Genomic DNA, 23,823 nt, shown 5'->3' on the forward strand with positions numbered 1-23,823 from the left:
CCCTTACGAGTGAATGTGTGTGTGATAGTATGAAGCAGGAATACATCCTGGGAAGTTTTCCCTGGAATGTTATCCATCTTCATTGTGCTCCTGACCAAAAAAGATTTTTTTTCTCCAAACAAAATACCTCTAAAGTGTGTTAAAGTTTAGAAGAATTTACAAGCTCTCTATGGTTTCTATTATTTATAAGAGAAACCATATTAGAAATTACAAACATTAGCAAACTAATGTTGCCTGTGTAAATTAGAACAGGTATCATTTAAAAGGTTTAGAAAATAAACCTGTTCTGTTCCAAGCAAGACACAAACTTTACCAAAATCCAAAACACTTTAATTCACATTAAAACCTTAACAATTAAGTACCTGGTTTAAAATGGTGAGAAATTCACATTGTCAAGTTATAAATGAAGTTCGGGTTGAACTTTTGTAGTTAGCAACCCAATAAATAATACATTACCCAATAGAATTAACCACATTAATCAGCTTTAGAAACTCCATAAATACTGTTTAAAAACAATCACAGTCGATGAAAAGTGCATGGTTATTTTGCTGTAGAAATGAGATCGTTGGTATCCTTATTGTGTGTTCGCTGTGGACAGAAACTAATGCTTGTGTGTATCGTACTCTGTGGTTCTCTTTCACGGGGGCTGGAAAGCTGGTGAGTGGGTTCTGCTTTGCCCCTGCAGTAAAGGGCTAAGGTTGGTTTCTAGCTCTCTCTGTTTCTGCAGCAAGCCCTGGAAGGACACGGACATCCAGAATGGTCATGTAAATGATGTGCAAATAATAAAGGAGGTTAAGACTTTGTACTTTACCTGTCTGAGTTCAGACAAGCCTTTGAGAATAGCCTGCTGTCTCTCTGTGCTCTTCAGCAGCTCGGGGTGTAGGAGAGGATCCCGCTGCGGTAGAGGGGTGTACTGTCTGTTACTGCTCACGTCTAAGAAGCACAAGTGGGTTCGAGTAAACGGGATGTATACTAAAGTGCTACAGAGTTCTCAAAGTCGATTTGATCTATATCGGCTATATCGTCCGCTCTGGACAGTAATTCTGCAGTCAGACTGCATTATATTAATGGCTTTTTAAATTAAAGACTTCAGGAATTTTTAAGAAAGAGAGGCGGAGGGGAGAGAAGTCTAATGAATGTAACTAAGAAGGAAAAGAAGAATAAAACACTTTGGGATGTGTGGTCATATGAAAATGAGACAACTTGCTGGTAATAGCAACTCTGCTGTATCACACAATTTTTTTTTGTATTATTTTCCTGTACCAGCAGGCCACAAAGTACACAGTTTATACCTGCTTGTATCCTCTGTGCACCTTCGTGTGTAGTGGGTCTGGAGATGGGGGCATGAGGATCCAGGTGGTAAACCTCATCTGTGCGCAAGTATGGGACATAGTCGGACGATGGAGGCCTGCCAGATTTTTCCGACTTTTCCTCTGCATGTGATTGAGGAAGAAGTTGGAGCCTGTGCCTCAGTGCAGGGACGGGCGGAGAGGGAACTCTGCTGCAGACAGAGAACGTGGGATAAAAGATCCGTGTTGCACATATTCCATACTTATTATTCATATTAAATCACATTTTTATTATTCATTAAAAACTATTTATGGATAGATTTAAAGTTTAGTCATAGTTTCACAAATTCTAATACATTTAAAGGAAGAATTTTCAAGCATAGCTGGCTCATAGGTCTTCTACTAGCATTATGATTAAAAAAAACTCCGCTGAATAAATCTTATAAATTTTATTTTCATTTACCTTTGACCGGCCGATTGTGCATGCGAATTCTTATCCTACAACAAAGATGTAGATTAATTTCAACACCTTCCTGTACATTATAATGACCATATTGATGAAATACCAAATTTGTTTACATTCTGATTAGTTGAGTTCGAGCACCGTTGAATATGAGACGGATTTCCGGATCGTGGAGGTATTGCTTGTTGTGGAGTTCTGGAAGTTGTGTTCCTTTCTACCAGGTTCATGAGCTCCATCTGCCTGCGCATCCTGTTCTCCTGTCTGTGTTTTTGCAGTGCTGCAGGGTAACGCTCTGACGCAGGAACAAAAGCCTTCCCGGGCCTCTGTGTTCTCCACTCTGGTCTCTTGAGCGGCTGCTGTTGTCCGCGGGTTTTGTCTGTTCGAGCGAAGGCTTCATACGGATCTGTTTCTTTGATGGCCTTGCACATGTTCTCTTTTCCACTGTTCTTTTCAGCCAGCCTGCCTTCACGTCTGGGTTTCTTCATGTTGGGAGGAGCCTTGTATTCGATTTGAGCTTGATTGCCTCCATTGGTCTCAGGGGATGGGCTACCTTGATTCATTTCTGATTGTAAATGTTCAACATAAGAAATCAGGCTTAAAATAAAATATGAAGTGTCAATAAGATGCAACTTAACTGAAGGTTGCTTCTTGATTTAGTTCTTAATTTAGCTAATGTAACATAAGAGTGTCATAGCCTCCAGCTTAGTATTGTGTAAACTACATGTATGAATTACTTCATACCCACCACAAAAATGTTATTTCCCCTCAGTGATGTCATTTGCAAATTACCAAAGAAAACTGGGACACAAATGGAGACATGGGTCCTTTCTGTGCCTCGGGTTGGCGCAGCATGTATCCCGAAACCAAATGCTGTCATGACCACTTTTTAACTGTGCTACGTCAGTTTGCGCAGTTATAGGTTGAGCAATGTAAACGTTCATTTTGACGACATTTTGTTGAACGTTTGAAATATGTTACCTGTCTGAATGGCGATGTCTTTTCTGGCTGTGTGTGGAGCCTCTGTTATGGAGTCTGATGTAGGCATACTCTCTGAACCTTGACCAATCGATGCTGTAATAGTTGGACAGCTTGAGTATTATGAACATTTTTTTAATGGTGTGTGTGTGTTTAATGTGTGTGAATGTAATTATACTACTGCTTTACCCTGTGAGGTAGATTCACTCCGCATCAGATTAGTAACATCATGGCCTTTCTTAGCCAGGTCTTTAATTCTCTGTAAGTGTTTGTCTTTCTGTGCTTCCTCTGATGCCCTCTGCAGACTCAGATACATCTCCTGTGTTTTGCGTGACTTTGACTCCTAAAATACAATCAAAAGAAATTCGTATTTCCTTTTGTTTTTATTGTCTGTTATCATAAAAAGCACGGTAATGCATTTGTATTAGATCAGGGTAGGATAATTGGCAGTTTAATTGTAAAGCCCAGGTATGACATTGAAGAAATCTGTTAAAAGAAAAACTTTTGTACCTCCTTTTCTCTCTGTAGCTGAGTATCTCTCAGGTACTGCTGCTGCAGAAGTTCCCTCTCTTTAGTGAGTCTCTGCTCTTCCTCTTGCTCCCTGGCCTGACGAATGGCCTCTTCTTTTTCTTTCTGTCGCCTCCGCTCTTCCACCTGAGCCTCGATAGCTCGCTGGTATGAATCATGACGCATGACAAATCCAAGAATATTGAAATTTTAATGTACAGAATTTGATTAGTGTAGTGCTGAACTTCTTCCGAATAATACAAAGCAAAATTTCCCCTCATACAGCCCGCACTTACTGAGAAGGCTGCAGTCGTAGGTGTGGGAGTTGTGATCTACACACACAGCTAAACATTTATTCTTAGGTTTCAGTGCAAAAAGACTGCACTAGGTGTAAAAAGGTTTTTGAGCCGGCGAGTAACATTGTCAAAATGCAGGAGTCACTTGTCTGTGGTGAAAGGATTAGTTTCTGCTTTAAAACCCACCTGATGTTCAAGCTGTTTCACACGCTTCCATTCGCGCTCCTCTATCTGAGCTGGATCCAGGAGTGACGTCATGGTACGCAGGTAGCTACATAAAACATTTACATTTTACATTGGCCGCATTTGGCGGATGCCCTTATCGAGTGATTACATTTATACATCATATTACTACATATCTTACATTCCCCCTGGCACTGGGTTCACAGCTCAGAAACTAGATTATTATATATCTGCCTGAAAGTGACACTTTTCGAGCTTTGTGAACAGAATTTATTGACACATCTTAGGGAGTTTTTACACTTGGTCACTTCATGCGTTTTCTGTGAGCCGATAGCTATCCGACGGTAAAAAGACCAGGTGTAAACGCCCTCCGAAACGGTTTCAAGACGGATATAAATCCGATCGTGCAAACCCCTTCAGGAGGTGGTCTGGGACGCACTTCAGATGAAACTGGACAGGTGTAAATGCATGTGGTTGTTCAAGCCACATACGTCAGCGCTAAACTCCTCCCGAACGGAAGTACGTCACTCGCAGGAGTCGTGCATAGCGCCAGAAACGAATATGTTTTCCCACCAGTGCTGGGTCCGATCTTTCACCCAACGGTCTCGTTGGGTCTTAAAATGCACTGCTGCCGCCAGCAAAAATGCAGCAAACAGCAAATGCTGTTTTTTGTAGCAACCGCACACACACTAAAGGGTGTTCCATTTCAATTACCCCGGAAATGAGGTCAAATATATTTGCATTTTGGGCGGGAGTAGAAAGATCGGATCGATATCCGATTCGCCGAGACGCGTTTATGTGGCCTAATGTAAATGGAACAGTTTTAACAAATCAGATAGCTATCGGATCAGAGACAACATACGAAGTGACCAGGTGTAAAAAGGCCCTTAGTGAAAATTGTGTTTATATAGAAGTGTGCTGTATCAGTGACAAATCAGTCAGTGACCTCTTCATCCAGGGCAGTGGCTTATGCAGTCTGCCAGTACGCCTAGCATTGAAGAATTGTAAAGGCTAATATTTATTAATTGCACATACGATATCTACCTCACTTACTAGTTACTGGTGTTCAAGAACCCTGGATTGTCATTTAGTAATTTGGAACAGCTTTACTAGATCGAGGCAGTAAACAGAAGTTACAGTATCTCACAAAAGCGAGTACACCTTCACATTTCAGCAACCATTTCTGTATATATTCTCGAGACAAAACTATAGAAATGAAATTTGGATATATTTAAGAGTAGTCAATATGCTGCTTGTATAATGGTATAGATTTACTGTCCTCTGTATTTCTTGTCAAAATAGCTGGCAACAAACACAGGCGATAACAGCTGTACATTGTATAACCATGCAAAGCCACATGTCCTATTCATCATGTTCAAGTCTTTGTTAGCCTAACAGGACCATACAAGTTTGTGTATCTTGTATTAGAGCAGTTAAAATTTGGTACAATTCTCTCGTAATGTCAACAATGCATGTTGAACATGGCGCCTCATGGCAAAGAACACTCTGAGGATTTCAGAATTAGAATTGTGAGATTAGAAAGATTCTCCACAATGATGACATAGGCTATAAGATCGATAACACCCTGAAACACAATTACATTACAGTGGCCAGGGCCATACAAAGGTTTTCCAAGACGGGTTTCCAGAAGTTGAGTCCTCGTGCTGTGCGTCAGGGGCAGAAGTGCTTCCAGCGTCGCTTTAGAGATTGCAGAAACGGACGGTCAGCTTGTCACTGCTCAGACCATGCGCTGCACACTGCAACAAGTCAGTTTGCATGGCCGTCGTCCCAGAAGCCTTTTCTGAAGCTGGCTCACAAGAAAGCCTGGAAACAGCGTACTGAAGACAACTTGTCCAAGAGCATGAATTACTAGAAAAATGTCCTGTGGTCTGATAAGACTAAGATAAACTTGTTTGGCTCAGATGGTGTCCAGCATGTGTGGCGATGCCCTGGTGAGAAGTGCCAGGAGGAAAATTGTGTCTTGCCTACAGTCAAGCATGGTGGTGGTAGCATCATGGTCTGGGGCTGCATGAGTGCTGCTGGTACTGGGGAGCCGCCATTTATTGAGGAAAACATAGATTATAATATATACTGTAACATTCTGAAGCAGAACGCCAAACTGCAGTTTTTCAACATAATAATGACACCAAACCCACCACAAAGATGACAACTGCCTTGCTGAAGAAGCTGAAGGTGAAGGCGATGGAGTGGCCAAGTACGTCTCCAGACCTAAACCCTATTGGTCAACCTGTGGGGCATCCTAAAGCAGAAAGTGCGGAAGTGCCATGTGTCTAACATCTTGTAAATCCCATGCCCAGGAGGATTAAGGCAGTGGTTAACAACAATGCTGCGCACACAAAATATTGACACATTGGACACAGTTTTGACATGTTCACTTAGGGTGTACTCACTTTTGTTGCCAGTTATTTAGACAAAAATGGTTGCATGCTGGGTTCTTTTTAGAGGACAGTAAAGCTATACTGCTGTACAAGCAACACATTGGCTATTCTAAAGTATATCCGATTTTTATTTTATTCATTTTGTCCATTGAGAACATATAATAAAATGGTTGCTGAAATGTGAAGGTGTACTCGCTTTTGTGAGATACTGTAACTTCTGTTTACTGCCTCAATCTGGTAAAGCTGTGTCAAATTATTAAATAACATTCCAGGGTTCTTGAAAACCAGTAACAAATTTAATACAATATTAGGGCCTTTTTACACCTGGTCACTTCGTATGTTTTCTCTGATCCGATAGCTATCTGATTTGTTAAAACTGTTGCATTTACATTAGGCCACATAAACGCGTCTCGGCGAATCGGATATCGATCCGATCTTTCTACTCCCGCCCAAAATGCAAATATATTTGACCTCGTTTCCGGGGTAATTGAAAATGGAGCATGCTTTGGTGTATGCGGTTTTCAGAATGCTATCAAAAAGACGACGAAAAAACTTGTTATGACGGTTATGCTACAAAAAACAGCATTTACTGTTTGCTGCACTGTCGCTGGCGGCAGCAGTGCATTTTAAGACCCGACGAGACGCCTGGATGAAAGATCACCTGCGAGTGACGTACTTCCGTTTGGGAGGAGTATAGCGCTGACGTATGTGGCTTGAGCAACCACATTCATTTACACCTGTCCAGTTTCATCTGAAATGCGTCCCAGACCACCTCCTGAAGTGGTTTGAACGATCAGATTTATATCCGTCTCGAAACCATTTCGGAGGGCGTTTACACCTGGTCTTTTTACCATCGGATAGCTATCGGCTCACAGAAAACGCATGAAGTGGCCAGGTGTAAAAAGCACCTTAGTTATCCTAGAATACTGTTTACATGTCCATTTGAATAATATCTTCAGGTGTCAATTATGTATAGATTTGTACAGTGTATGTGAATACTATTAAACACTAATGTTTGAGTTTATATTTCTAACCTGGCCTTCGGCTGTAAGCCCTGAGTGGTGTCCACACTGGCTCTGCCCATACTGTCCAATCCATATGAGCTTGTGGCCTCCCAGGTAGCGGATAGAGCCTGAGAGGGGGCGCGGTGATGGGAGAGAGAGCTTTCCACATCGAGCTCTGCAATAGAAGCAGGCTGTGCTGGGAGACGCCGCTGAAAGGAGTCAAAGTGCATGGCCCAGCGATCGTGATCCTCTACCTAAAAGAAGAAACACGTATGGAAACTTAAATACCTTGTTACAGCAGCCAGATAGCAAGTCAGTGGTCATTTTAATGGGAACATGTGCTCATTAATACAGTTCTCCATTCAGCCAACAGCAACAGAATTCATAAATTCATGCAAATCCGGTCATTCCTTTGATTTCACTCATCAGCAAGATGTTTACTACGTTCTGTGTAAACTCTCCGGACTAGTGTGTGTGTGTGTGTGTGTGTTAGTGAGTGATGGTGAGAGAACCCAAGAGATCAGCAGCATATGAAATACTCAAACTACCAACATCCTTCGCACCACCAGTCACATTTTGATGTATAATATGAACAATACTTGAAGCACTTGACTTGTTTTTTTGCATTGTGCTAATTAGCTGATTAGCAGATTTTTATCAAACCTGACAGTGCAGGTGTACCAGTAGATGGTAAGTGCCGTGTTTTACCGTGTTACCACAAAGAGTCACATTATACACATGGGCACATATGAACATCACCTTTTTTCCCCTGCCAACTTGCGAACTTGACACAGATTGTTTACTCAAATGATCTTGAAGTTTCCTACTGGGAAACTTTGAGGTATTTTCATCCCACTCACATGCACGTTTGATACCATACTGAACTCAAGCGAAGCGAACACGCACATTAAAAAGACACAAATACAAACTTCAATATGAACGTAAGAGTCGCATGAAACCGGGCAAAGAGCCGCATGTGGCTCGGGAGCCACGGTTTGGCCACCCCTGTCATACGGTAACTAACTGCAGTGTCCATATGGATGTACCTGACTCTGGCTCTGTTTCTCCAGTTTCCTACGCAGTTTGGTTTCCTCTCTCTGCTGTTCCAAATCCTGCAGCCAGCGTCTCTGCTGCTCTTTCTTCTCTTCGCTGAACGCCTGTTCCAGCGGCGTGGCCTCCTATTCAGTTATAAAATACAAGATCAAATGTACATGGGCAGGTTTAGGGGTCCTTTATGACAAGGCCATACTTCTACACAAATCCTATTATGCATTTTAGTATTGCAGAGATTATGGCACTAACTGCATTGCACTTATATTTACATAATTATCACACTTATGTTTAAAATAGAGACTGTACATACAGTAAGTCTCACATTTGTTGTACTTTTGATTGATGTCTCCAAGCAGGGATATAAACTAAACCTTACCCCCAGTACAAACGCGGAGCGGATAGCAGAGGGAAGAGTCTTCGTGTTGTTATGTATATGAGGAGCTGGGAGCTGCTTGTTTGTGGTTTCTGTGCGAGTCTGTTCTGTTCTGTCCTCTTGCACCTATTTAAGGAAATTGGTGGCTGTTATGTTACAGACAACAAAATCAGAAATACTGAAGCACACATAAGGCCACAAGTCAGCATCTCCATTCGTCTGTACTGAGGGAAGCCTAAAGCTGCACATAGCAATTTGGGAATTTGGAGGCCAAGTCAACACCTCAAACTTGTTGTTGTGCTCCTCAAGCTGTACCAGTAGCATTTTTGCTTTGCAGCAGGGCGAATTATCCTGCTGAAAGATGCCTCAGCCAACCGGGAATACCGTTTCCATGAAAGGATATACAAGGTCTGCATCAATGCCTAGGTAGGTAGTAAAATCCACATGGATGGCAGGACCCAAGGTTTCCCAGTAGAACATTACCCAAAGTATCACACTGCCTCTGCCGGCTTGCCTTCTTCCCATAGTGCATCCTGGTGCCATGTGTTCCCCAGGTTAGCAATGCACATGCACACGGCCATGATGTAAAAGAAAACATGATTCATTCATCGGACCAGGCCGCCTTATTTCCATTGCTCCGTGGACCAGTTCCGATGTTCACGTGCCCAGTGTTAGTGGACAGTGGTCAGATATTTTGAGCTACAGTAGCTCGCCATCGCTCCCTAATGAGCCTTGGCTGCCCATCACTGTGTCACCGGTTCACCACGGTTCCTTCCTTGGACCACTTTTGATAGATACTGACCACTGCAGACTGGGAACACTCAAAAGGAGCTGCAGATTTTAAGATCTTCTGACCCAGCCATCTACCCATCACTACTTGGGTAGAACAAACTCACTCAAATCCTTACGCTCACTCATTTTCCCTGCTTCTAACATATCAACTTTGAAGACAGAATATTCACTTTGAAGATAATGTTTATTGTGTACAGTCTGGATGGTTTTGGTAAATAAATGTTAGGCCTTGACTTACTAAGAGATTGACCAGCGGCAGTGTAAATATTGTTGTTTTTTTTTCTTTTCTTTTCCTATGGGCAAATATGTGGTCCACAGTGTGAGAATGTTTCAGTTTCATGCCACTCACATGTGATGTTAGTGTTAATTTCACTTTTAAACAGCAATAATAAACACTTTCACTTCCCAGTCTGATATGTAAAATTATTTTTGTCATGTAACACAAAACTGGAAACTCCTCTGTCCTAGTCTTTCCCGTAGCAGAAAACATACCAACAAGGAGACGTTTAAATAAACCACTAAATATCTCAGATTTGAGAATTCGGAGGTGCTGTGGTAAGTAATCACAAACAGGAGTGTGACACGTTCACTATGATGATTCACTGGAATACTAACAAGATTTAGGGTTATTGTGTAGGGTTCATACACAATAATGTTTAAAAAAATTCCAGTTAGTAGGAGGATCACCACATGGTGAATTTACTTATTTCACACAAAAGAAACGGTTCTGCATTATGGCTTACCCCTGATAGCTGGTCACTTGATCTGGTTCCAGCTTTCGTACCTCTGTGTTGCTCCCTGTGAGCCAGAACCTCCACGCTCTCTTTCTGCTGCCTTTTAAGTGCCATCTGCTCGTCTGTACGTGAACAGAAAAACACGCACTAAAACACATCACGCCATCTAAACTGGTCCAGCACAAGCAGTCCATCTTTATCCCTCCAGCCTCCAGCTTTCTCAACAAAGCCATGATTAATATTAAATGACACGTCAGTCTCTACACAAAGGTGACTAGTACAGATTGCGCAATCTGACACTAGCCCACTTTAATACCTAGCTCTCTTCTCCATTGTGCTTTTTTAGCCTTGAGTGCGTCTCTCTTCTGCTCGCATTCTCCAAAAAGGCTGAACAGACCTGTTGCGGTGGAATCGCTCGGGGTGCTGTTTAAAAACAAAACAAAACCGAATATCAAATGCATACATCTACACACTGTCCTGCATATGATATAACAAACAAGAGGTGAAGTGAGTAAACCCCTCACTTTTTTGTAAATATTAATTTTTTTTTATATCTTTTCATGTGACAACACTGAACAAATGACCCTGTGCTACAATAAAGTTAGTGTACAGCTTGTATACAGTGCAAATTTGCTGTCCCCTCAAAATAACTCAACTTTCATGATCCCAAACACATCTCTAAGAGGACCACTGGCTTGCTAAAGAAGCTGAGTATAAAGGTGATGGACTGGCCAAGCATGTCTCCAGACCTAAACCCTATTAAGCATCTGTGGGGCATCTTCAAACGGAAGGTGGATGAGCGCAAGGTCTATAACATCCACCAGCTCCGTGATGTCATCATGGAGGAGTAGAAGATGACGTCAGTGGCAACCTGTGATGCTCTGGTGAACTCCATGCCAAGAGGGTTAGGGCAGTGCTGCAAAATAATGGTGACCACATAAAATATTGACACTTTGGGTCCAATTTAGACATTTTCACTTACTCACTTTTCACTGTACTCACTTTTCTGGCCAGCGCTTTAGACATTAATGGCTGTGTGTTGAGTTATTATAAAGGGACAGCAAATGTACACTGTTGTACGAGCTGTACACTCACTACGTTATAGTGTAGCAAAGTGTCATTTCTTCAGTGTTGTCACATGCAAAAATATAATAAAATATTTACAAAAACGTGAGGGGTGTACTAACTTCTGAGAGATACTGTAACTTCCTGAGTGCTTGACATTTTGCCCTCTGTATTTGAATATGTAGACGAGACTATAACATGTGACTAATGTTTATGCAGGACAAAATGTGACACTCTATGAAACATAGTTCATCATATAACCTTTGTCAGAAGCTGACAGATTTATTTATTTATTTATTTATTTATTTATTTATTTATTAATCTGCTGCTTGCGCAGTGAATCGCAATAACGATAAAAGTCTTTCCATTCCACCCAAATACTGTCTCCTAAAAAGGCTTTTACTCTTTTACTAAAACGGTGTATGCTATTTGTCTCAAGATAGAGACAAACTACTTGTGTTCGGCTGTTTCGGTTAAGGGCTGAGAAAGTAAAAACTGAAGCCAGAAAATTCATTACATATTGCAAATGTCAGATTTTCTAATGGTCCTCGTAATAATTGAGTACTATAACTGGAATAAAGTATGGTAACACTTCTAAACGTTACGATTGCACATTTAAGCATGCAGTCTGGTCAAAGTGTAGAAATGATCACTGCAGAGGTTTCACTGCGGACGAGCAGCTAAATAAATGTTTTTATAATAAGTATTTAGTCAACATGGGAATGTAGGAACATGGTCTCATTTCTAACCTGCAGGATTGGGTTTTCACGCTGACAACTTTCCCATATTTTATACTTTACAAAGCTTGAAAATCTGTAAACATGGTCTTTGCTGGACGACAGAAAGAGCGAGGTTGTGAATGTTTCATAAATTCAACGGTTTCAAAGATTTCGGCCGTCAAAAAGTCTGTATCGCTTAATGCTGAACGGTTAACTTACTTTTCCTCATTTCCTTTTTCGTGTGAGTTCACTTGCTGGTCCTCTACAGTTGCACTAGGCAACGTTTCAGTTTCTTCCTCTTGTGTAGCTGCTCCTGTTGGTGTGACAGAGTCGGTTTACACAACGCTACACTCGGAGCAATATATAAAATTCACCGACTCAAACAAACACTCACCGTTCTGGATGCGAGCTGCAGAGTCTTCTTGGATGTTTTGCCCTGTTGCCCTGATGCTGTTGAGGATCTGCTGAAGCTGTTCTTGAGTTAAACACACTAAACTCTCCTTTACGGTCTTCTCTAGGACGTTTGATGTTTCGTTGGAGGACTTGTTTTTTTCGTCTGACTGGACCCTGACCACCCCGATGACGCTGCAGCGATCCGTCCTGCTCTTCAGTTTGCTCTTTCGGCTGCCATGTTCAGCTTGATTGACACCTCCAGTGTCTCTACATTTCTTGTCCCTCTTCCATCTTTCCTCTTCTTTAGGACCTTGTTTAGAGGTGGCTGTGGCTTTCAGTGGCTTGTTCTTCTGAGGAACCTGGTACGAGCAGACATTATTTAGACAGGATTTAAAGTTCTCGTTACAAGATAAAATTCTCTACATCAGAGTCCATTTGTGAGGGGAAAAAACTGCACCACATACTTACCTGATAAAATCCCATCTTACTGGAGGCCTTTGACTCGGCTGTTGGGGGAAGAGAAAAATGTACAATCAATATAGAAACAGCTGTGCATGCAATTGAAGAGAATAATTAATGAATTTTTTTTTTTTTTTTACCATAGTGGGCCAACACAAGCTTGGGCTTCCCATTCTCAAGTTCAAACATCAGGCCATCACTGTTAAAAAAATGTAAAAGAACAGAAAACCAAGAAAACATAAAGGTTTATGTCTCAAGTCTCAATCTTGCTTTTTATAATCCACCCACATTGGGGCAAGCTGTGGCCTAATGGTTAGAGAGTCTGACTCGTAATCCTAAGGTTGTGGGTTCGAGACTCGGGCTGGCCACGACTGAGCTGGCCTTGAGCAAGGCACCGAACCCCCCCAACTGCTCCCCGTGCGCCGCAGCATAAATGGCTGCCCACTGCTCCGGGTGTGTGTTCACGGTGTGTGTGTGTTCACTGCTGTGTGTGTGCACTTTGGATGGGTCAAATGCAGAGAACGAATTCTGAGCATGGTTCACCGTACTTAGCCGTATGTCACGTCACTTTCAGTTTGAGTCTGGTTCCTCTCAAGGTTTCTTCCTTTACCATCTAAGGGAGTTTTTCCTCACCTGAGTCACCTCAGACTTGTTCATTAGGGATAAATACAAACACATTTAAATATAAGTCTAATATTAATCTTGAATTTTGTATTCTATTAATCTTTATATTAATCTTTGAAGCTGCTTTGAGACGTCAATTGTAAAAAAAAAAAAATGAAATAATAAAATTAATTAAAATAAATAAATAAAAAAAAAATTAATAGAAATAAATTAGAATTTAATTTAATTCCAGATAAAAAAAAAAATGTACAAAGATGCCAATGGGTACTAATAACCACATAATCAGATAAACAGGGAATGAAAATAAAGAGAAAATAAAGAGAAAATCTCACAGATTACATTACATTTAAACTTGTTTGCAATTTGTTTTTCACATAATTGTTGAATCACTTAAATGCCTACAATTACAGAGTCATTTACTGTATAATAGATAACTAATATAACCGAGTGATTAAACTCATCTACTTCTAAAAAACATTCTCTATGTAAAATCTAATCTAATCTAATCTAATCTGAAAATGTAGCTATGTTAGTGACTCATAACCACCGTGTTAAGGTTAGCTACACAAATACGTTAACATTAACACATTAAACACGTAAAATGATGAAGTTAGTTGGATAAAAGTATTATAATAAACAGAAAAGTCTGACGCCGTTGTTGATGTTTCAGTCACAGAGATAAACACAGCAAGCTAGCAAAGAAATTTAAATAAACCATAAACCAAACACTATATAAAAGTGCACTCACCCAAGATCCATTATTTTATTCTGCACACATTGAGCTTCATAAAAGACACGGTAATGTTTATAAACACCAAATTCATAAGGTGTTGATTAACCTTCTTGTTGCTACTCCGGTTGCTAATACCAACCTAACACCGGTGTTTAGATAACCGTTACGCTGTCTCAATCCCTTGTCGTTCCCTAACACTTATTCAAGTGCACTTCATAGGGTATTTAATACATACGCTACTGTAACCTATGCAGCCTATGTAGTGCACTATATGTGATTTGTAACAAGACCGTTTTTCCTCGTTGTCTCTGTCAGCTGTTTTCTATTTTTGAATGCGCTTTAGTGACATCTACTGGTCGCTAATTAAACTTCACTTACACAAACTGTATTAAATTAAATTTAATTCATTTGTAAAGAATACAATAAAATATAAATTAACCGTAGCCCAAAAGTAGAGGATGCAGTTTATAATAATAATAATAATAATAATAATAATAATAATAATTATTATTATTATTATTATTATTATTATTATTGCTCTTGTTGTTTATTTTTTGTTTGTTTAATAAAAGAGACTTGCATATAATAATAATAATAATAATAATAATAATAATAATAATAATAATAATAATAATAATAATAATAATAATAATGTCCCAGTGGAGGGCAGTAAGGCAGGTGTTGGGAGTATGAGAAGTGAAATGCCCCAGTGGAGAGCAGTAAGGCAGTGTTGGGAGTATGAGAAGTAAAATGCCCCAGTGGAATGCAGTAAGGCAGTCTTGGGAGTATGAGAATTAAAATGCCCCAGTGGAGGGCAGCAGGACAGCTGCAGTGTGTGAGAGCCGAAATGCCCCAGTGGAGGGCAGCAGCGGTTCCCACAATGAGGAGTGAAGGTGGCGGAACAGCGGGGCACTTGATCCAGAAGCCGTGCTGCTCTTTACACACTGCAGCAGGAAGAGATGATGTAGCTTTCTCTCTCAGGACTCCTGGAGCTCCAGGACTGCTGTGATTTTAGGGGGTTATTTTTGTGACCAAAGCTGTATGTTAGACTGATTCATGGTTACATGAGTTACTGGTGTTGTTTTCAGGTCTATAGATAAATAAAATAGCTAGATAGATGAGTCTGAGCCTAGTCTGTTAGCTGGAGAAAAGAACCTATTTGCTAGTTATTTATCTGTAGCTAATGTTAAAGCTAATACTTAGGTGGTAACTCTGGTTAAGAACTCTGTTACTTCTTTAGTTACTGAATTCTGAATTGAGTCCCCTGTTGTTAGCTGGATATGAACCACTGTAAGACAGCTAACTGTATAGCTAGTCAGGTTTCTATCTGCTAATCTATCTGTCTAGCTAATGGGACATCGTTTATCTGAAATAGTGGTTTTAAACGCCAGCTTATATATTTTTTTAACATATCTATTTTAACTAATTACGGTTATGTTTTTCTTTTTTTGTTCACGATAGCTAACTAGCTAATCGTGCTATGATACTGTTGCTAAGGTAACAAGGAAACCAACATACTTTATTGCGATTGAAGTTATTTACTTATTTTATTTATATATCTATATAATATATATATTTTTTTATTTCATGGTGCTTTGCACAGGTACGAGTTCAATAAGGCTTAATTACGCAGTTATAAAATGTAACAACTATTTTGCATTAGCATTGGTATTAGCATTAGCATTAGCAAACCAACGGATTTCACGGCACTTCATCCCGACCAACACCTCCAGTAAACCTGCTGGTTTAAATCAATCTGCTGGGTGATTTAATACCATTTAAATTCAGACCAACAAAGGCATCAAGATCTTCAAATAGTAAGTATATATCACTAGCTAGCTGATGGAGTTTAACATAGATAATGCTAGCAGGTTGTGAATAATTACTTAACAACTTGGCTTGTCTATTTCCTGGATCATCTGGCTTTGCTTCACAATTTTATTTTCGTTTGTTTAAGGATTTAATTGTTATCTAAATAGGAGTTCATTTTGTGTATACTATGTAGAGGTATTTAAACAAATAGCACAGCTAGCTAACAGTTAGCGTTCTCTCACTTTCAGCTCATTAGCTCGTCTAAAGCTTAGTTTGTACGGGACATGAGAGGTATTTAGTGTCATTTATTACTCTTTTATTAAGAAATAACTCGCTTGCTTTCTTTGCTAGAGTCTTTCGTTGTTTATTTCTGTTATTTTCATGCGCAGACGCTATTAAAGAAACGAGACCTTTCGTTAAAAACACTAGGTTTTGCTAACGTGCTAGCTGAGCTAACTGTGCTTTTTTTTTTTACAGGAGAATATTTACATTTACAGCATTTAGCAGAAGTCCGTATATCCAGAGCGACTTAAATTTTTTAAATCTCATTTTTATAAAACTGAGCAATTGGGTTAAGGGCCTTGCTTAGGGGCCCAACATTGGCAGCTTGGTGGACGTGGGATTCGACCTCACAACCTTCTGATTGATAACACCTTAGCTACTAGGCTACAACATCCCCATATTACACAGGATATGTAGGTGAGCTGTAGGATGGACATGTTGTACACAGCCTGAGACACAGAGCTGAGGCTTCTGACTTTGTGACCTTTAAGACAAAACCCAGACTTAGTTTTAATGTCGCTGTGTAGGTGTTTATGTCTGAACCGATGCTGTATGGAAGATCTCCAATTCAGATAGGGGTCATGAGGTAAGGCACAAAAACAAAGACACACTGAAATGCATCTTGTACAAATCCGGAGGTGTTTATGAATAAGTAGAGGGTATATTTTTAACGCCTGATGATGATGATTGTATTTTGGTCTAGGGTATAGCTTGATATTGTATTTGGGTATTGTGTTAGAGGTCCAAATGTTGAGTGTAATCACCACTATTTTAATGTAACCTCCTATGTGCTTTGACCTGTACTGTACATCCGTGCATATTTAAAGAGCATGTGTGTGATGTCTTACCTCACAATTGCATGTGGAAGGATAAAAATGGAAGTGGATTTTCTGTGTGCTGTATCCTGTTAAACACACGGTTGTGTGCAGGTACGGAGACCGTTGAATTCATCGATGAGTCAGAAGGTGTCCATCTTTTATAACAGAAGCTCAGACAGAAGTAGGAGTTGTTCAACAGTAACAGCTCGTTCACAAACGAGCTGTACAGCGGATGCTCAACACAATGAGGTCATTATAAAGTTGTGTAGATAGTTATCAAAGATAAACATACAACCTTTGATAGGAAACTTTGCAGCTTTCTAGGTAATGGTACAAAGTGCTTTTTGTTTGACTTATCTTTTCGAGAGAGAGAAAGCAGAGACTGGTAAAAGAACGACCGATTATTACTGCTATGAGGTACATGAGAACCTGAAGAACGGGTTAGATAGCTTCATGTGTTTCTGAGGAACCACCTATTAGGCTTCATCCAAGTCCAACTGACTTGCCCTGCATTTGTGGTGACTCTTTTTTAAGTGTTAATTTCCAATGTGGACATTTGTAATGACGATGTCTCTTGTATGCTTTGTAACAGCATGTAAAGCTTATAAAAGTCACTTAAAGCTCATTTACAGTTACAGACCTGAATAGTTATTAGTTCTGCTCACTATAATGACCTTTAAACATATATACAACATTTTAGACTGAAACAATAACTCTAATGTTGATTAATTTCAAAGCAGAGAAGAGTATTGTATGGTACTTGTGGGAACTGGCCAAATTATTGGGAAAAATATTGTACAAATAAGAATAAAAACGTAGATGTACTAAAAACTGCACCTACATGGATTTCAAACAAACAAGTTTATCTACTGGTCAAACTCTATATCATGGACGGTTTCATTCAGACTGTAGGATGAAATGTGTAGCCTTTAAACCGAAACCACAGACGGTGCAACATAACATACACATCTGGCCATTTTATATTAAAAGTAATATTAGACTAGATGGTGAACTTATCATCTGGATTATGTTGATCGCAGCATGCATCGAATATCTGTGTGTGTGTGTGTATGTGTGTGTGTGTGTGTATATATATATATATATATATAACAGTTCGACACTTTCGTTCCTGATATATTTTTTCAAATAAAATCAAATTCCTTTCGGGTTTTGCACTACATAATACTTTGACCTACTAATATGAGCTCTGTGCCTGGTTAATTCAGCGTAACCTAATTGGTGTTTATTTTTAATACATGTTGTCACTTTTGGATCTTTTACCATAACTAACTAAAGAGTTATGGAACAGACCGAGTGTCTCCAAATGGATTTAGAAACTGGCCGACTGCCATAAACTCACAATGACAATACAAGGATACACTGAGAAGACCTCAGAGGAATGAACCTTCGAGTTAGACGGGGAAACACTGAGCTTAGGCCAAGAACATAGTACTCTATTTATTTATATGGCACGTTCTCTGATTGGATCTGTTTTGACTTTTCACGTGTCGCGTTTGTTGTTCCGCTTATTTCAGCTGTTCGGGCACTTTTTAAAGACTACAGAAATATTTTGATGAAAATACCCGAAGGATCAATTAGCTGTCTAAAAGGTGCTAATTGGTCAGGAGATGTTTGTTTTTCTATAAGAATGCAGCTTTGACGGTAGTTTAGTTGTTTTTAGCAGACGTTTTACTTAAGTCATCTTTGGGTCGGATTCATTTATCAGGAGGACATCCGGTGATAAATTTGTTTTTATCTATCTCCTCTGTGAACTCCCAGACAGCAAATACCATTACCATGGGAGTAGTGAGTTTCTAGCAAGCTTGTATTTTGTGTCTTGGGAAATGTTTTATATCTGGGTCAAATAAACAAGTAAAAGATGAAAAAAAAAATAAAGAGAGAGGAGCACCTGCAAAAAAAGAAAATAAATACTTCAGCGTGTCGTGTACCTGTGTACGTGGGACATGTAATTTTATGATAGGACTGAATTTTTGTTTTAGGTAAAAAGGAACTACCTTGTTTCATGAAAACAAAAAAAAAAAAGAAAACTTGGCAAGTTCCTGTGGTGTAAGCGGAATAAAACACTTTGGGACTTTCTGTTATAAGAAACTCCGGGTGTGTAACAGTAACATCGTATCGCATAGCTCCATCATGTTTTTTTCTTTAATCTGACGGCTGCAAAATAATCTCCCCACCGTTTGTTTATCGTGAAGCATAATAAACTTAGTAGTCGTGTTATAAAGCCTAACACAATTGCAACGCAACGATGGCTGCGCAAATGACACATTTTCACATCACATTTTCTCTGATATTTAAACTTAATGCATATATACAAGGTGAGAAGAACACCTAATGAGATGTATAGAGGCACAATGGTTACTGATTATCCTGCTGAGAGTTTGCATGGTGTCTCATCATCACGTCCATGCCGCTCAAACTTTTGCGTCACTGGCAAAAAAGGTGGACTGTGAAAGTTTGTTCTCCTTTCGTGGGCATCATGACCTGTGTATAGTCTGTATTATCTTGTCTTGTATAGTGTTATTTATTTCTGTACTTCTGAGAGTCACAAACAGCTGGAACCAAAAATTCCTTGTGTGTGTCGCTACACTCGGCCAATAAACCTGATTCTGATTCTGATTCTGTGTAGCTCGGGTCTTGGCTGCGATTCTCTTTGGTGTCACGCATAGCTGCTGAAACGGTCACTTGATAGCAGTTGTGTACTCTTTGGCTTCTTGGCCACCACTATTGTTATCGTGCCTCCTCAGTGCTGAGGCAGCACAAATGGGTTTGTTGATTTGTCTCAGGTTCATGACATGTATGTTTTGATGAGGGACCACAGAGATACAGGCAGCTTGAGAATTATTTGGTGGCAAACTGACTTAAATTTAAATTCATGGCATTTGTGGAAATGCAATTTTATTAGTTTTATACAACTGAGCAGTTGAGGGTTAAGAGACTTCCTTGAGGGCCCAGTAGTGGAAACTGTCTAGAAACTTTCTGATCAGATGTCCAGTGTGTTAACTGTTGATCTACCACCACCACCACCATGGTACAGGCATGAATTGTACCACTGAACTACTAATGCTTCCACTTTACTTAGATAATTAACACACATAATTAACTTCTCTCTTCTTTACAGTGCTCAGAAAGATTGCAGTTCCAAAGCTTCAACTTTGATGCTAACACCACGGTCATCCGCACTAGAGCTCGTCAACTCTTAAATCCCTTCGTAACTAGCTACCTGACGTTTGTCTTTTCACTACCCAGAGTTATGCAAATAATTCTAGAGTCTACAAGAACATGGCATAGAAAACACTGCGGTGGTGAAGAACTGCAGATGGATCGCTCCCTTAAACATGACTACATATCTCCAAACCGGGCGTTTAGACCAAATATTTTCCCCTAACCATGAACGAATGTTTGAAGCAAGCAGCGTTGCATAATGTAACGTCTTCCATGTTTGCATGCCTTCTTCATCCTCTGTTCTTTTCATCGTTATCCTCAGTGTTTAAAATCTGCTTTTAACCAGATCAGGTTTCCCTGGCTTTCTTTTGCCTGGATTTACATCCAACTTTTAGAACCATCAGAACCATTTAAAAAAAAGAAAGAAAAGAAAAGCTGTTTTGCAGGAAGTTTTTAAGCATCTATTCTGCATATTCACATGAATGTGTGATTGCATGTTTGGGCTTTTGGAGTGTCCGTGCCTGTTTGAAATTGATTGGCTTTTTGGTGGATCAGCTTCTCTAAATCTTCCTGACAGGCTGCGGTTAGGATGTAAGCAAAGGAAGTGGTTAACATTTGTGCTGATTGATCCCATGTTGTTTTCCCCACTTGTTGAGCATCTTGTGGTCTTGTGTTTATTTAAAAGTCGTACGTGGACGTCGCCTCGTGCGCTCACAGCTGATTGATGTTAAATGGATTTAGCATGGCCTTGAGTGCAAACACCTGACCGCGTTCATCCGGTGTGAACGCTTTTCTATTAAACCTTAAAGACCTCTTTATATATATATATATATATATATATATATATATATATATATATATATATATATATATATATATATATATATATATATATATATAGCTTTACAACTTCCTCTTAACATCAAATGTAGTGTAGTGAACTGGTGTGGATTTTCAGGTTAGTGTTTTTTTTTTTTTGTATCCGAGACAGTTGGCGTTGTGGTACAAAGCTTTACTGCCTCGTGGCTCCAGGTTCTGTGGTTCACCCCTGAGCTTGTGTTACTGTCCGTGGAATGTGGTAGTTTAGTGGTTAAGGCATTAGACATACATATCTGAAGGTTGTGAGTTCAAATCCCTGGGCCCCTGAGCATGGCCCTTAGCTCTCAATTTCTCAATTGTATAATATAACATGAGATAAAAATGTGTGTCACTCCGGATAAGGTGTCTTCCAAATGCCATAAATGTCTGTGATGAGTTAGACATGTTCTTCCTGTGTCTTCATGGGGTTCGATTAGGTTCCATGTTATCCCCCTTTGCTTGAACGACTGGCTTTGTTTGGGCCGTTCAAACACATCCCGGTTCTTGGATTTAAGCCATACTTGTGTAGTTTTGGCACGATTCTTAGGATTAGATTAGTAGTACTTCTGCCCCAGTTTCACGTCCAGTGCCATGTATTTTCTTTGACTTTTTAGTGTTAGAAACCACATCATCAAGCCTGACACACTTGCACTGCAGGGTTTCCCGCAGAAAATTTGTTAGTTAAGGCGGTAGGGTTGGGCGGGTGGGTGGGGCTTCTTTGTGAGATAGACCACAGACTCTGTACTACATTTAACAATTATTAAAAAACAGGCACGTGCAACCTAGCTTAGCAGGTGAAGAACTAAAACAGCAAAATCACCAGCTAACTTACTTTAAATTTGCAAGAACTATAGACTAATACAATAACAAGTCCATTTGCAGTTCTCACGGACACGCGTTTTATCAACTGGCTAGTTATCCTCCAGACAGTGACGGACCACGTCTTTCTCTCATTTTGGCCGTGTGGCACGCATGCCCGCTTACGGCGTGAAGCGCGTCTGCGCTATTCTCCGAGATGCACTTGACGGCCATTTGTGCGGCGGATTTTTAAAAAAATATTTATTTATTTATTTATTTTTTAGACGACCTATTTAAGGAGGTAGGGTTTCCCAGCTTAGGTGGGCCGCCCGAACCGCAAAGTGCTGTGGGAAACCCTGCACTGTATAACAAACCCATCACCCAGCAGCAGAAAACAGTGGTAGCAGAGATCCTGAAGTCAGATCACTTTTCCTTCACAATGATCGTCTGATATCTTGCTGTGTGAGCATCAGACTCGGGCCAAAGTCAGAGCAAGGCATTAAAGAAGGAAATTTTTCTCTCCAAGTAGCTCATTTGTTGGTTTTTAAATGCAGACTTGTTTAGGTACTTTAGGAAACTTTTTATAATGGTGTAGTTTGAGGTGCATGTGATTATTTAGGCATGCACTTTGCTTACAGTAACTTGCAGCTGCCTAACTTCTGTGTGCCAAATGTGTCATTGCCGAACCTTTGGGGAAAGTGGAATATTTTGTGCATTTCCTAATGAGTACTATTCTTCTGTATAATCGTCTGCTGGACCAACGATAGAACTGTCTAATTTTTTATCCTTGTAGTATAAATTCTGTCCTTGCTAGGGGCATGAACAGAACCAAAGATCAGATGGATTCTTTTTTTTTTATCCCGTCAGCATATTTCGGTTGCATTTTTAAGTGCCTGAAAGTGTTTGCTCATGTCTTTTGCAGTCAGGAAATAGAATGCACTCCCCATCTGACCGAGCATTGCTCCCTTGGACCACTTTGATGGCACCCCGATTCGCACTTTGTCCCTTGATCGCCAGGACTATATTTAGCTCTATAATGCTGCATAGCTGGTAATCAGAGAGGAGCTCCAAAGTGGCTGACGGACTCTAATCTAACATCCCTGCCTACAAACAGGACGGTCACCACAGGAAAGAGGCTTAGAGAGCTAGTCTTACTTGTGTCTGTCTCAGGACTTCATTCAGCCTGAGCCCCTGCTTTCCTTTTCCCCTCCCTTTGTTTAAACCACTCCCTCTGTTATTCTGTCTGAGCAGCCAGTACAGTCACAGGAACGCTCAGCTGCACTTTCACTGTCCACTGAGGACCGAGGACCGAGGAGCGGCCTGCGCTTCAAGGGCTTTAACTTCGTGTTGTAGAGATCCCAAACGAGATCATTTAGCAGCGGTGTTATAGGATCCCCCCTGAAAGCCATCTCACACGCTCACCCTGGCTTGCAGCAACCCTTAAATTACCCTCCTTGTTCCTTTGACTAGAAGCAAGTGTTGGCAAACCACACTGGACTGGGAAGTACAGCGTCTCGCTGCATCCTCACTGGAGGAACCAGAGAGCAATGTTTGGGGAAGCCTACATCTGGATTTAACCACACACCCTGTAAGTGCTGAAAGGACTGAGAGGAATCTGCTGCTGTTTTCTCCTTAATCTTTTCTAGTTAGTGCATTTTTTTTAACATTCTAATAACAGGTCTAATAAGTCTTTGTTTTGCATCGATGTTGAATGGAGGTCTGGCTGTGGTTTATGCTCTTTTTTCCCTCTCCCAAGTACATCTGCAGATTTTTGACAGCCCAAGCATTTGTCTATAATTTTTCTAGAACAACCCTGACTTGTCTTTGATTCGAATCTGCACCAAAACTTCCTCTCCATCACATCCTGTCCGATTAAACATTTCTCAAGTGTTTTGTTTTTTGTTTCAGAGGTAGGTCTGCATTGTTTAGCGCTTCAGTCTGCAAATAGCATGAGGTAACCCGATCTGCTTGGAGTTTATGGTCCTTCAGCCATTGTCTGTGGTTTAGCTTA

At 40.2% G+C, this 23,823-nt stretch overlaps 2 protein-coding genes across 6 annotated transcripts in view; one reads left to right on the top strand and one right to left on the bottom strand.

Annotated features, from left to right (window-relative positions):
* Positions 1–308: 308 nt before the first annotated feature.
* Positions 309–14,241, bottom strand: ccdc66 (coiled-coil domain containing 66). 3 transcript variants are annotated; one of them, XM_047807179.1, is made up of 19 exons: positions 14,077–14,241; positions 12,845–12,903; positions 12,714–12,751; positions 12,247–12,604; positions 12,072–12,165; positions 10,385–10,491; positions 10,078–10,190; positions 8,546–8,668; positions 8,163–8,294; positions 7,147–7,370; positions 3,717–3,801; positions 3,238–3,399; positions 2,917–3,070; positions 2,731–2,823; positions 1,869–2,314; positions 1,753–1,787; positions 1,293–1,498; positions 812–933; positions 309–733 (listed from the first exon to the last, which is right to left on the bottom strand). In XM_047807179.1, the coding sequence occupies exons 1-19, from the start codon at positions 14,085–14,087 to the stop codon at positions 638–640; spliced, it is 2,658 nt and encodes an 885-aa protein (XP_047663135.1). In that variant the 5' UTR covers positions 14,088–14,241; the 3' UTR covers positions 309–637. The 3 variants fall into 3 exon arrangements, with proteins under 3 accessions (XP_047663135.1, XP_027023517.2, XP_047663143.1); XM_027167716.2 differs by having other exon boundaries at positions 1,293–1,501; positions 14,077–14,240; XM_047807187.1 differs by lacking the exon at positions 2,731–2,823 and having other exon boundaries at positions 1,293–1,501; positions 14,077–14,240.
* Positions 14,242–14,885: 644 nt separating this feature from the next.
* The window catches only part of ip6k1 (inositol hexakisphosphate kinase 1), a 30,543-nt gene continuing 21,605 nt past the window's right edge, over positions 14,886–23,823 (top strand). The window contains exon 1 of one of the 3 annotated variants that reach the window (XM_027167719.2): positions 14,886–15,878. The gene's annotated coding sequence lies outside the window, so the exon portion shown is untranslated. Of the gene's footprint in view, positions 15,879–17,204; positions 17,223–23,083; positions 23,401–23,823 lie in introns of those variants that run through there. The other 2 variants (XM_027167717.2, XM_027167720.2) reach the window with 2 other exon arrangements.

The sequence above is a fragment of the Tachysurus fulvidraco genome, chromosome 2, assembly GCF_022655615.1.
Source record: "Tachysurus fulvidraco isolate hzauxx_2018 chromosome 2, HZAU_PFXX_2.0, whole genome shotgun sequence".
In the NCBI taxonomy this organism is placed as follows: Eukaryota; Metazoa; Chordata; class Actinopteri; order Siluriformes; family Bagridae; genus Tachysurus; species Tachysurus fulvidraco.